General features: G+C 38.7%; 1 protein-coding gene and 1 pseudogene across 4 annotated transcripts in view; one reads left to right on the top strand and one right to left on the bottom strand.

Annotated features, from left to right (window-relative positions):
• USP34 (ubiquitin specific peptidase 34) overlaps positions 1–14,517 on the top strand; it is a 292,847-nt gene that overhangs the window by 77,869 nt on the left and 200,461 nt on the right. For all 4 annotated transcript variants that reach the window (XM_064364160.1, XM_064364157.1, XM_064364159.1 and 1 more), the window contains exon 6: positions 12,649–12,716. In XM_064364160.1, coding sequence (XP_064220230.1) covers positions 12,649–12,716 — 68 coding nt within the window. The remainder of the gene's footprint in view (positions 1–12,648; positions 12,717–14,517) is intronic.
• Positions 10,928–11,021, bottom strand: LOC135269794 (U6 spliceosomal RNA; annotated as a pseudogene).

Below are 14,517 nucleotides of genomic sequence, written 5' to 3'. Positions count from 1 at the left end.
ATTGATCTTAATCTAGGGAGCAGTGTCTAGCATATCAGTAACATGAATTTTTATACTCTGAAAAGGAAGGTTTTGAATGATTTTCATGTTTACTTTTTTTTTGACAAAATGAGTACAGAAACCGTTTTAATGGTCTTTATTAAGATTATAATTTGAATAAAATTAAAAGTTACCTGTTTTAAAGTTAAAAGGGGCCATGACCATAATTACCTGTGATCTAAATTATGAGATAAGTGACTGTGCACAAAACTTTAATTTTTATTTTTTAATTGTAATTTTTTTTTTTTTTTGAGAGAGGGTCTCACTCTGTTGCCCAGGCTGCAGCTGTGACCTTGGCGGTTCAGGTTGATCCTCCCACCTCAGCCTCATGAGTAGCCGAGACTACAGGTTCGCACCACCATGCCTGGCTAAATTTTTGTACTTTTTTAAGAGACAGTTTTACTATGTTTCCCAGGCCATTTTACACTTGCTTTCCCTGGGATTCTGTCCTGGGAAATTTTTGAAATTTTAGGTTTTTGGTTACTGTAAATGATAGTTGTTTAGGTTACTATTATAGTATGCCTGAATTATCTCTGTATTACACATGAAGATATGACATTTCTTCTTGTCTTTGAAAAGAAGTTAATTCTTCTGTATCCTGTGAATGTCAGTTACTGTGAAGCACAGTAGGTACAGAAAGAAAGATACTTTTTAATACCTGTATATTAAAATTCAGCCTTTAATAACCTATTCTGGTCATCATTTAAAAAAACTGGCAAAGCAAAAATTCAGTGTACCTTTACTAAACCTGAAATCTTGTGTAATGGAATTACCTTAGTTAATAACTAATATTAGATAATTTTAATTATCAATAAAATAAAAATATTGGGTGCAAAGGGACTCAACCAAATATTTTGTTGCATTGCTTCCAATGATACGCACTTTGCAGTGATGCAGTACACAGGAAAGAGTACTGATGTTACTGAAATTTGAAATAAATGATTAGTATCAAGGTCATTTTTAGTTCAAAAATTCCGTGCTTTTTGATAGGTTGAAAATATTACATATAGTAGTACTAGCATGTAGATTAATAATGTAGCTTTTTTTTTTTTTTTTTTTGAGATTGTGCCTGGCTCTGTTGCCCAGACTGGAGTGCAGTCTTTGCTCACTGTGACCTACGCCTCCTGGGTTCAAGCAATTCTCCTGCCTCAGCCTCCCGAGTAGCTGGGACTACAGGCATGTGCTACCATGCCTGACTAATTTTTATATTTTTAATAGAGATGGGATTTCACCATGTTGGCCAGGCTGGTCTCAAACTCCAAACCTCAGGTGATCCTCCTACCTCGGCCTTCTGTAGTGTTGGGATTATAGGTATGAGCCACTGTGCATGATCTAAGCCTTAATTTTTTAAATTTGCAAAGTAGGAATGCTGATGGTATCCATCTACCTTAGAGCATTGTTGTGAGGTTTAAAATGAGAAAGATTTTAAGCTCATAATGTTGCAGTTGACATATAAAGTATGTAGTGACTGGTGGCTTTTACTAACTTTTGCTGTTATTACATACTTAAGTGATCCTGTTATTCTGATTGAACTTACTTGTTTGATAGGAAGTTTTATGCAGTTTAGCATTCTCTGAGAAAAATATCTCAATTTAGTGAACTGAAATGCTGGGATAACATTTTTATTTTACACTGTAATTTTGGAGAGGGCATATAATTTTGAAATTTGAAATTCAGGAAATTATCAAAGGATTTATTTAATCAGGTATTATGTAAACCTGGATTAAACTAATTCTTGAATTTATTTGTACTAAATTTTGGTTAATGGTGTAGTATGGAAGGCTTGTTAAAGACTTTATTATATCTTTAAAAGTTATTGTTAACAAGCGTTTTATTCTTTCTTTGTCTGTTTTTTGAGACAGTCTCACTCTGTCACCTAGGCTGGAGTGCAGTGGTGTGATCTTAGCTCACTGCAGCCTCCGCCTCCCGGGTTCAAGCAATTCTCATGCCTCAGCCTCCTGAGTAGCTAGGATTAGCCACCACACCTGGCCTTTGTTTTGTTTTGGTTTTGGTTTTGAGAGACATGTCTGCTGTGCAGTAGCGTGATAATAGATAACTGTATCCTTGACCTCTCAGGCTGAAGTGAACCTCCCACGTCAGCCTCCCAAGCAAGTATGTGGGACTGCAGGTGTGTGTCACCATGCCTGGCTAAATTAATTTTTTTTTTTTTTTTTTTTTTTTTTGTAGAGATGGGGTTACACTGTTGCCCAACCTGTAAAGTTATCCTTCACTAAACAGAAAGGTTTAGGCTTAGATTGTGTTTTACCTTTTTTTTCAGCCTTTATATGTCTGCTAACTGGTGGGTTGTTGTCAATCTGCATAGTTTTCTTTATCTTGCAACTCAACTCAGGCCGTTAAACCGAAGTTAACATACGGTTTAATAATCTATTTTTTGAACACCGTAATACTGTAATACTATCTGTATTCGTTACTTTTCTGAGAATAATAACTCAATGAAGTAACTCTCTATTTGGTGTTTTTTTCTTATAAAAATATTTTAGATTGGTTCTCTGCAAGCTAATTTTTTCATATAGTTAATATTTTAGTGTACATAAATAACATACAGTTCTTTTTATTTATTTTATCGTGTAGAGTTTTTCTAAAAGGGCTGGTGATGTTTGAAGCGTTAGAAGTTGTGGCATGATTTCTGACAGTTTTTGGAGTCTTGACCATTCTTTCTAAAGTTTATATGAATATTTAATGGTCTGTTTAAACAATTAAAATAGGCAAGTCTTTGCATTTGAGATACTTTAGGGCCTTTAAATTTCAGATTTTTCCACGCTCGTACAAATGATTGTAAAACACATTAATTTCCCCTAGTGGGTAATTGTAGAAACTCTGATAATTTTTTTTTTTTTTTTTTGAGACGAAGTTTTGCTGTTGTTGTCACCCAGACTGGAGTGCAATGGTACAATCTCGGCTCACCGAAACCTCCGCCTCCTGGGTTCAAGCAATTCTCCTGCCTCAGCCTCCCGAGTAGCTGGGACTACAGGCACGCACCACCATGCCCAGCTAATTTTTGTATTTTTAGTAGAGACGGGGTTTCACCTTGTTGACCAGGATGGTCTCAATCTCTTGACCTTGTGATCCACCTGCCTCAGCCTCCCAAAGTGCTGGGATTATAGGCGTGAGCCACCGCGCCCAGCCAATTCTGATAATTTTTATATGTCCATTTCTTTTCTTGCAAAGTGGGAGCTTGTGGCTGTTTTGGCTTCAATAGGATGAGGTCTCTGTTTCTGAATCTCTGAATTTCACAGGAATGAATAGAACTATATTTTACAGTGAAAAAAATAGTATTACATTTTAGGGCAACCCTTTGTAAAGAAAAGAAAATATCTCATTAACGTTTAAGGCAAGGCAGATAAGGACTGACATTATTGAATATCGCTCTCAGTTTATTATAGTAAATCACACATTCAGAAGAGAACATGTTTATATCATTTCCTGGGATCCTGGAAATGACCCCATTCTGTTTATTTCCTAGGATAATTTCCTCACTTAAAGAAAAAAATCTATTTATTTTAAGATTGGCTAATTTTTGTGTTTTTGGTAGAGACAGTGTTTCACCATGTTGCCCAGGCTGGTCTTGAATTCCTTGGATTCAAACTATCCACCCACATTGGCCTCCCAGCATGCTGGGATTACAGGTGTGTGCCACTGTGCCTGGTCGATTTCCTCACTTTATTGAGGAAAGGTAACTTTGTCAGATGGTGAGTGTTATTTTTTTTTATTTTTTATTTTTTTGAAACGGAGTCTTGCACCGTTGCCAGGCTGGAGTGCAGTGGCACTATCTCAGCTCACTGCAACCTCTGCCTCCCAAGTTCAAATGATTCTCCTGCCTCAGCCTTCCGGATAGCTGGGACTGCAGGTACGCACCACCATGCCCAGCTAATTTTTGTATTTTTAGTAGAGATGGGGTTTCACCTTGTTGGCCCATATGGTCTTGATCTCTCAACCTCGTGATCTGCCCATCTTGGCCTCCCAAAGTGCTGGGATTACAGGTGTGAGCCACTGTGCTCTACTGGTGAGTGTTATTTTTTAGAACCTGAATCTAGAATCATGAAATTGCATCTCAGGAAAACACACTCTGCTCTGGGTTGGAATTATCAACAAAGAAAATTCTTAACGTATCAGATTAAGGTTCAAATCTGATAATAACATCAAGCCCATACATTTATTTTAATCTCAACAATTTAAGGAGATTCTTAACTAGAACTTCAATTCTTAACTAACTCTGAGTTTTAGGAAATTGATCAGTTTGCCCAAATATTATTCCACCTGTTATATGGATCCATTCTTTAATAACAGCTTGCACCCACAAGAACATAACAACAAAGATCTTTATGTAGTTTTTCCACTTTGCAAGTGCAGCTTACTAACATTTAACCCAGCTTAGAGAAATAGAACACATAGGCACACAAGTTACTCCACTGAGACCCAAATGGAAGTTAATCATACTATTTTTTTTTTTTTTTTTTTTTTTTTTGAGACGGAGTCTCGCTCTTGTTACCCAGGCTGGAGTGCAATGGCACGATCTCGGCTCACCGCAACCTCCGCCTCCTGGGTTCAGGCAATTCTCCTGCCTCAGCCTCCTGAGTAGCTGGGATTACAGGCACGCGCCACCGTGCCCAGCTAATTTTTTTGTATTAATAGAGACGGGGTTTCACAATGTTGACCAGGATGGTCTCGATCTCTCGACCTCGTGATCCACCCGCCTCGGCCTCCCAAAGTGCTGGGATTACAGGCTTGAGCCACCGCGCCCGGCCCGTTAATCATACTTTTGTTGAGTTATATTTGATTTTAGCTTATCCTTCCTCAGCCTTCAGCTCTTTCCCTCAATTTGTCATCTCATACGTAACACCTTTTATTAATTTATAAAGAATACAATAGAGACAAGGGATTTATTATGGAGGAGAAAGAAGTGCAAATGCTGCTTAATAAAATAATTTCACATAAAATATGCCTTAGACAAATGATTAAGTTGGAGATGTGGGTCAAAGGCACAAGCTTGTAGGGCTTAAGTGACATACAGGGGAACACAGTAACAATTTCTGAATTTTCAGCATCCTAAGACTGCTTCTGCTTTTTACAAATGTACTAGCAAAGACTGTTTTTTGTTTGTTTTTTTTTTTTTTGAGATGCAGTCTTTTTTTTTTTTTTAAATAGAGACGGGGTTTCACCATGTTGGACAGGCTGGTCTCCAACTCCTGACCTCAGGTAATCTGCCTACCTCGGCCTCCTGAAGTGCTGGGATTACAGGCATGAGTGACTGCGCCTGGCCTGAGATGCAGTCTTGCTCTGTTGCCCAGGCTGCAGTGCGGTGGTACGATCTTGGCTCACTGTAACCTTGGCTTCCTGGGTTCCAGCGATTCTCCTGCCTCAGCCTCCCAGGTAGCTGGGACTACAGGCATGCACCACCATGCCTGGCTAATTTTTGTAGTTTTAGTAGAGACGAGGTTTCACCATATTGGCCAGGCTGGTCTTGAACTCCTGACCTTGTTACCCACCCACATTGGCCTCCCAAAGTGCTGGTGTATTACAGGCATGAGCCACTGCGCCCGGCCTCAAAGACTGTTTGATACCAGAAACTAGGGTAGGATTACATATTTTTTGATATCTCTATACTAGATAGGATAATAGGTCGACAATTAAGTTTTCATGATGCCACTTTGTCAGAACTGGCTTTTATGCGGAACACTGTTTTTCTGCAGTTACAGGGAACAGGGAACTTATTTTTTCTCCTATTTCTGAGAGTTTTAACCGAGAGATTACAAGGGCTGCTAGAATTCCTTTAGCACTAAGTAGGGGGTGGGGAGAAGGAAACCGGAAAAGCTCAAAACTTACAGAAAGGAATGATAAAGGACACACTGTAGGATTAATAGCATGTGGAATTTGTTTTTTAGGGTGTTTGCATCTATAGTAGTGTTAATGTTGATTTTTATAAAGATATAATCCTTGGTTTGAATTGTAGCTCTGTTGCATAGTATGTAATTTTGTTTTCATTACTTTTATAAGCCTTACTTTTCTCATTTATCACTATGGGAATATTAAGGACATAGTAAATGGTAACTCTTCTTTGCATTAAAATTTTTTCTTCTAGTATTGACATTTTCCTTCACTTGCTATTTTTTATTGAAATTTTTACTTACTTGTGTCTTTGTTTATTCTAAAATAAAAGATATTACTGGCCAGGCACGGTGACTCACACCTGTCATCCCAGCACTTAGGGAGGCAGAGGTGGGTGGATCACTAGGTGAGGAGATCGAGACCATCCTGGCTAACATGATGAAACCCCTGACTGTACTAAAAATACAAAAAATAAGCCAGGTGTGATGGCACGTGCCTGTAGTCCCAGCTCCTTGGGAGACTGAGGTAGGAGAATCGCTTGAACCTGGGGAGGTGGAGTTTGCAGTAAGCCGAGATTGTGCCACTGCACCCCAGTGTGAGTGACAGAACAAGACTCTGTCTCCAAAAAAAAAAACGATATTACTATATGCTCTCTGATGTATCTTGTATAAAATAGGATCTTTTAGCCTTTCGTTAAAATTGGAAAAGTAATATTCATACAGAAACATACAGTACACAAAGTGATAACATGGCTCAGTGATTTATCAAAGCAAATACTCGTTTAACCATCACTCAAACCAAGAAATGGAACATTTTCAACTTCCCAGAAGCCTCTTTTATGAGTCCTTCAGGCCTCTAACCATCCCTTTTCCCTTAAAAATAAAAAAAATTTATACTTTAGTGCTGATCATTGTCCTGCTTTTTTACAAAAGGTTTTGTCGCCTAACTTAATATCCCTAAACACTATAATTTGGTTTTGTCTGTTTTATTCAACATGCAGATGGAATCACATACTATGCATTTTTTCAGGCGTGGTTGCTTTTCTTAAATGCTGAAATTTATATTGCATGTATTTCTAGTATGTTTATTTTCATTGTTGAATAATCTTTTAAAATACACCAATTTATTTTACTGGTGATGGACATTTAGGTTATTACAGTTCATATGGGTGTGAGCGTTCTTGTATATGTGTTTTGGTGCACAATGTGTGTGCATTTCGTTTGGATATATATCTAGAAGGGGAATTTCTTATCAGGGTATGTATTTCTTTTTTTTTAAACTCTACTGCACCCCTACATCTCCTCGAATATGCATATTTTCTTTTTTTCTTTCTTTTGTTTGAGGCAGAGTCCTTGTCGCCTACTCTGGAGTTCAGTGGTGCGATCTTGGCTCACTACAACCTCTACCTCCTGGGTTCAAACAATTCTCCTGTCTCAGCTTCCCTGGTTGCTGTGACTGCAGGTGCCCTCCACCACATCCAGCTAATTTCTGTATTTTTAGTAGAGACAGAGTTTCACCATGTTGGACAGGCTGGTCTTGAACTCCTGACCTTGTGATCTGCCCGCCTTGGCCTCCCAAAGTGCTGGGATTAGAGGCATGAGCCACCGTGCACGGCTGAGTATGAATATTTTCAATCTTAGGTGTTAAACCTATGGTTTCCTTAGGTGGTTGTATTAATTTATACTTCTGTCAGGTCTATGAGAGTTCCCCTAGTTCCATATCCTTACCAGGAATTGACTTGGTTTTTTAGAGATTTTTAATGGATTTATAGTAGTAGCTTACTGTGATTTTTATTATTATTTTTTGAGACAGGGTCTCAACTCTGTTACCCAGGCCAGAGTGCAGTGGGGTGATCTCAGCTCTTTACAACTTCTACTTCTTGTAATCAGGCAGTCTTCTCACCTCAACCTCCTGAGTAGCTGGTGCATGCTACCATGTCCCACTAAATTTTTATATTTTATAGACGTGGGTTGTTGCCATGTTGTTCTGGCTGGTCTCAAACTCCTGAGCTCAAGCAATCCTCCAGCTTTTGCCTCCCAAAGGGCTATGATTACAGGCATGAGCTACTGTACCTGGCCTTCGGGATATATACGTACATACATATGTGTGTGTGTGTGTATATATATATAAAATTTTTTTTTTTGGTTGGGGATGGAGTCCTGCTGTCGCCCAGGCTGGAGTGCAGTGGTATGATCTTGGCTCACTACAACCTCTGCCTCCCAGGTTGAAGCGATTCTCCTGCCTCAGCCTCCCGAGTAGCTGGGACTACAGGTGCGTACCACCATACCCGGCTAATTTCTATATTTTTAGTAGAGACAGGGTTTCACCACAATGGCCAGGCTGGTCTCAAACTCCTGACCTTGTGATCTGCCCGCTTCGGGCTTCCAAAGTGCTGAGATTACAGGTGTGAGCCACTGAGCCTGGCCGTTTGTTTTGAGATGGAGTCTCACTCTGTTGTCCAAGCTGGAGTGTAGTGGCGTGATCTTAGTTCACTGCAACCTCTGCCCTCCTGGGTTCAAGCAGTTCTCCTGCCGCAGCTTCCCAGGTAGTTGGGATTTACAGGCACCTGCCACCACGCCTGGCTAATTTCTTCGTACTTTTGGTAGATAAAGGGTTTCACCATGTTGGCCAAGCTGGTCTTGAACTCCTGACCTACAAGTGATCTGACAGTCTCGGCCTCCCAAAGTGCTGGGATTACAGGTGTGAGCCACCATGCCTGGCTTGTTGAATATTTTTAATGACTAATAGGAATGAGCACCCTTTCATAAGCATATTACTTATTTGGGTATTATTTGTGAAGTATCTGTTTAGATCTTCTGTCCATTTGCAAAATTGGATTGTCTACTTTTTTCTAACTGATGTTTGGAAGTTCCTTATGTGTTTTAGATAGAAGTCTTTTGTTTGATATATGTATATATTGCCAATATCTTCCACTCTCGTATTGCTTTTCACTGTCATATTTAAGAACTATTATCAAGCTTCATATTGTATAAATTGTCAATATTTTTCTTTATGGTTAAAGTTTTCATTTTTGGTTGAAAAAGTCATTTTTTTACTCTAAGGTCATGAAGATACTTTCCTGTATTCTGCAAAGTTTTTGTTTTTAAAAAATTATTTTTTCCTGCCTACCTTGGTCAGGAAACAAGTGTTATTTCTTTACCATTCATATTTCGATCTGCTATTCAACTGCAATAAATTTTTATTCATAGTGTTGTGGAGGGATTAAGATTCATTTTCTTTTTCATACAGATACTCAGTGTTCCTAACACTGTCACAGATAGTCATTTCTTCTTTGTTCTTTAGTACCACTTTTGTTGCCCAGGTCAGTCTTGAACTTCTGACCTGAAGCAATCCTTCCATCTCAACTTCCAAAAGTGTTGGTTACAGGTGACTCATGCTGGTGGCTACACCGAGCAAAATCGGATGTGTTTATGTGCATGGGTTTGGGCTCTCTGGCATAGTACATTATTCTGTTTGCTTAATTTTGTGCTGTTTTGCCCACTTCCTTAATTACTGAATCTCTGTAAGAAGTCTTGCTGGCTGTGCATGGTGGCTCACACCTGTAATCCCAGCACTTTAGGAGGCTGAGGCAGGCAGATCACCTGAGGTCGGGAGTTCAAGACCAGCCTGACCAACATGACAAACAAGGTACAGAAAAAAAAGTCTTGCTATCTGGGAAAGCAAGTGCTACCTACTTGTTGTTTTTCTCTTTTTTTCTCTTTTCTTTTCTGAGATGATCTCACTCTGTCACCTAGGCTGGAGTGCAGTGGCACAATCTCAGCTTACTGCAACCTCTGCCTCCTGGGTTCAAGCGATATCGTGCCTCAGCATCCAACGTAGGTGGGATTACAGGTGCGTGCCACCATGCCTGGCTCATTTTTTTGTATTTACAGTAGAGACAGAGTTTCACAATGTTGGCCAGGTTGGTTTTGAACTCCTGATCTCAGGTGATCTGCCCACTTTGGCCTCCAAGACTGCTGGAATTACAGGCCTGAGCCACTGCACCTGGCCTCTCCTTGTTATATTTCTAGTTGTGGCTCTTCTCAGACCTTTGTGCTTTGAATCAGTTTTGTAAGTTCTACACATAAATGTTTTTGCATTACACTGAATGTATGGATGAACTTGGGGAGAACTATTATCTTCACAATAAATATGGAAAATATCTCCTTATTTACGTGTTCTTTAATTATTTTCCAGCTTTTTATGTAGAGGTATGTATGTTGTTAGGTTACTCCTAGACCCATATTAGTTTTGATATTGTTGTTAAGGGAATCCTTTTTAAAACTTTTTTTTTTTTTTTAAACTATTTGTTCCTGGTGTGTAAGAAAAAAAATACATAGGGTGTTGTGTGTGTGTGTATATATATAGGTGTATGCATATTTATTTATATTAACTTTCTAAGCAGCAGTTTTGTTAAACTCTTTAATTTCAGTGTTTATCTGAAAGTTATTTTGGGTTTTCTAGTTATACAATTACATTATCTCAGAGTAGTATCATTTTTAATTCTTCCTTTCTAGTCCTTTGCCTTTTATTTAGTTTCTTACTGTATTGTACTGTCTAGGTCCTTCAGCTTACGTAGAATTAAGACTTCCTTGTCCTGTTCCTAGTTTCAGAAGGCAAAGTTGTTAACATTTCACCATTAACATATTTACTTCAGGATTTTTATAGATATCTTTTATTTGATTAGAGTGACTCCCTACATTCTGTATTCCCAAATTTTTTAAAAAATTGTTTGGTTTTTTGTTTGTTTGTTTTTGAGTCAAGGTCTCGCTCTGTAGTTCAGGGTGGAAGTATAGTGACAGGATCTTGGCTCCCTGAAACCTCCACCTCCTGGGTTTAAGCGATTCTCCCATCTCAACCTCCCAACATTCTGGGACTACCGGCATGTGTCACCATGCCTGGCTTATTTTTGTATTATTTTCGTAGAGATGGAATTTTGGCAGTGTTGACCAGGCTGATCTTGAACTCTTGACCTCAAGTGATCTGCCTGCTTTGGTCTCCCAGAGTGCTGGATTATACGTGTGAGCCACTGCACCTGTCCAAATTCGTTTTTTTTTTTTAGTTATATTAAAGGGGCCATGCTAATCTTTTCTGTATCGTTCCAATTTTAGTATATGTGCTGCCGAAGCGAGCACCCAAATTCATTTTTAATTTGTATCTCCTGCCTGTGTCAAGGTTCAGTATCACAGTTTTTTGTTTGATTTGTTTGGTTAAGATTTTTATTCTTAATGTTTTTGAAAACAAACTATTATAATGTCTTCATGTTTGATATATAAATATGTTGGAATATTGTGTAGAAAAAAAGGAAATGTAACTTAGAATTCAGTTGAGTTCTTTTTTTTTTTTTTTTTGAGACAGAGTATTGCTCTTGTTACCCAGGCTGGAGTGCAATGGTGTGATCTCAGCTCACGGCAACCTCCACCTCCTGGGTTCAGGCAATTCTCCAGCCTCAGCCTCCTGAGTAGCTGGGATTACAGGCACGCGCCACTATGCCCAGCTAATTTTTTGTATTTTTAATAGAGACGGGGTTTCACCATGTTGACCAGGATGGTCTCGATCACTTGACCTTGTGATCCACCCGCCTCGGCCTCCCAAAGTGCTGGGATTACAGGCTTGAGCCACCGCGCCCAGCCATCTCAGTTGAGTTCTAATAGTTACAGTAAGAGCTTATTCTAGTAAATACTTGTTGATAATGTAATCAGTGTGTGACTGTAAAATATATTTACTTCAGATGGATATTGAAGTCATGAGAAATCATGGGTAATTTGAAATTTTTTAGGAACGAATGATGAGATGATTAGTTAAAAATGAATGTGGTTTATTAAAAAACGAATACACTGCCTTGTATCTGGGGTTGATACTGGTAACACAGAGATACAGATAATTATTTAGTAAGAAAATACTTTGAAAGATGATTTTTTTCTTTTCAGCAAGAAGCTAAGATTCATTTTTCTGGTAGACTATGTAAAATAAGATATGTAAAGTATATAGGTTAAATTTCCTGATACATGTGTAATTCTGTTTTGTAGTATACTCTTTTCATAATTGATAATATGTGTAATTTTAGAGGCAGCAAAATATTGCTTTTTTTTTTTTGAGAAGGAGTCTCGCCCTGTTGCCCTTGCCTGGAGTGCAGTGGCGTGATCTCGGCTCACTGCAACCTCTGCCTCCTGGGTTCAAGCGATTTTCCTGCCTCAGCCTCCTGATTAGCTGGGATTACAGGCGCATGCCACCACACCTAGCTAAGTTTTGTATTTTTAGTAGAGACTGGGTTTCACCTTGTTGGTTAGGCTGGTCTCAAACTTCTGACCTTGTGATCTGCCTGCCTCAGCTTCCCAAAGTTCTGGGATTACAGGTGTGAGCCACCACGCCCGGCTTTGTTTTGTCTTTAATTTGTGGCAGAGTCTCGCACTGTTTCCCAGGCTGGATTTAGTGGCATGATTTCAGCTCACCACAACCTCTGCCTCCTGGGTTCAAGCGATTCTCTTGCCTCAGCCTCCTGAGTAGCTCGGACTACAGGCATGTACCATCATGCCTGGCTAATTTTTGTATTTTTAGTAGAGACGAGGTTTCACTATGTTGGCCAGGCTGGTCTTGAACTCCTGACCTTGTGATCTGTCCACCTTGGCCTCTCAAAGTGATGGGATTACAGTTGTGAGCCACTGCACCCAGCCAGTGCTCTTGTTTTTAATTAGTTTTGTGAAAGACATGTATTTTACATATTCATTAGACATTAATGTTGTTTTTATGTTTCTTATATAGATTAGAATATGGCTACATATCCCTGCTGTCATGCAGCACATTATACCTTTTAGGACCTATGTTATTAGGTAAGTTTATCAAATCTCTCTTCCCAATTATCAATGTAATATATTTAAACAATTTATAATACAGAGTTATATTGTTTGTAAGTCGCCTGTAGTCATAACCTCTAGACAAAATTTCAAGTAACAGTTCGGTATATATTTTTAATGCACATATATAGATTTTATATTTAATGTTACATTTTTACCAAGTTATGTTGGGCTTTTTTTAATATGAGTGTGTAAAAAGAAAGAGATTAATAATGGTTATTTCACTGTATTTTCAATCAACAAATACGTAGTATCTGTTAGGTTCTAGGTACTGAGGATATAGCAAAGAAGAAAACAAATTGCAGAAATCTCTGCTCTGTTCAATCTATTTACAAAAGAAGTAAATGATACATTCTTCTACATCAGAAAGTGATAAGTATTATAGGATAAGTAGCAGCAAAGGTGGATTAAGAGTTCTAGAGGGTGGGTTACAGTTTAAATATGGGGAAAGGCAGGTCTCATTGAATGGGAAGTGACATTTGAATTTTATAAGTCTCAACCTAAAAAGGAAGCCTAAGAAGATGGAGAAAGGGTTGTATTGATTAGAATTAGAATAGGAAATATCAGGATTCTGCATAGTTTATTTCTTGACATTTATGAGAGTATTATACTTTTTTTTCCTCATTCATTCATTTGCAGAGGTTTGAGTGTCTCCCTTTTTCACAGTACTGCTCAACTTTTGGGAGACAATGTCAGGCAAAGAGTCGGATAGTGATGAACGCTGTGTGAGTAAGTTAGTGTGATATAGAGGGAGTATGGGGCCTTTCTGAAAGGTGGTATCTGAAGGACATGAGTCAGCTGTTCAAGTGATTATCAGAAAGATACATTGTTGAAGGAACATGTGAGTATAGGCTTTGAAGTTAATGTATGACACAAGAAACTAGAAGCAGATTGGTGTGGAGAATAATGTGTAAGGGGATATAATTATGAGGTTGGAGGGATAAACAGGGACAGATTATTCAGGACCTTGTAGGCCACTGTAAGGAGGATAGATTTAATTTTTTCAGTGGGACTCTATTGAAGGCTTTTTAGCTGCTGTTTCATGATTTTGTTTGGCCTTTAAGTAGATCATAAATATAGGGTGGCCAGAATAGAAGCTAGTAGGAGACCAATTAAAAGGTTAATGTGTTAGTTGTGGAAAGAAAATGATGATTACTTATGATGGGATTGTTAATGATTATCTTGAAAATTGGATAAATGTAAGTGAAAGTAAAATCAATAAGACTGGTCATTATAGGGTATAAAAAATTGTAGTAGTGTGGGTGACATTCAGTACCTCCCCTCCATTTTTTATTTGTACTGTGGATCTGATCACTGAGATGTGAAAATCTGGGAGAACTTTAAAGACAAGACATTGAGATGCCTGTGGGACATTTAAGTGGCCCTGAGAAATTGGGAGTATGAACTTGTAGAACAGTTTCATTAATTTAAGAGTTGTGAGTATAAAGATGGTATTTAAAAACCACAGGAGTTAATTAAGCCACCTGAGGCGAGCATACAGGAAAAGAATAGAGGTGAGCCTGAGATAGAACTCTGTATCAGTTGATTTTGCTGTGTAAGAAAACATCTGTCAAAACTTAGTGGCTTAAAAACAATAGCTGGCCAAGCATAGTGGCTCATGCCTGTAATCTCAGCACTTTGGTATTGGGAGGTGGGAAGATCATTTGAGCCCAGGTGTTCAAGAGCGGCCTGGGCAACATGGCGAGACTCCATCTCTGTGCAGGGGAAAAAAAATAGCTGGGTGTGGTGGCATACTTCTGTAGTCCCAGCTACCAGA

Source organism: Aotus nancymaae, unplaced genomic scaffold (assembly GCF_030222135.1).
Source record: "Aotus nancymaae isolate 86718 unplaced genomic scaffold, 86718_ANA_hifiasm-v0.15.2.pri h1tg000057l, whole genome shotgun sequence".
Classification (NCBI taxonomy): Eukaryota; Metazoa; Chordata; class Mammalia; order Primates; family Aotidae; genus Aotus; species Aotus nancymaae.
The sequence above is the reverse complement of the archived record's forward strand: the minus strand, read 5'-3'. Positions and strand labels throughout refer to the sequence as shown.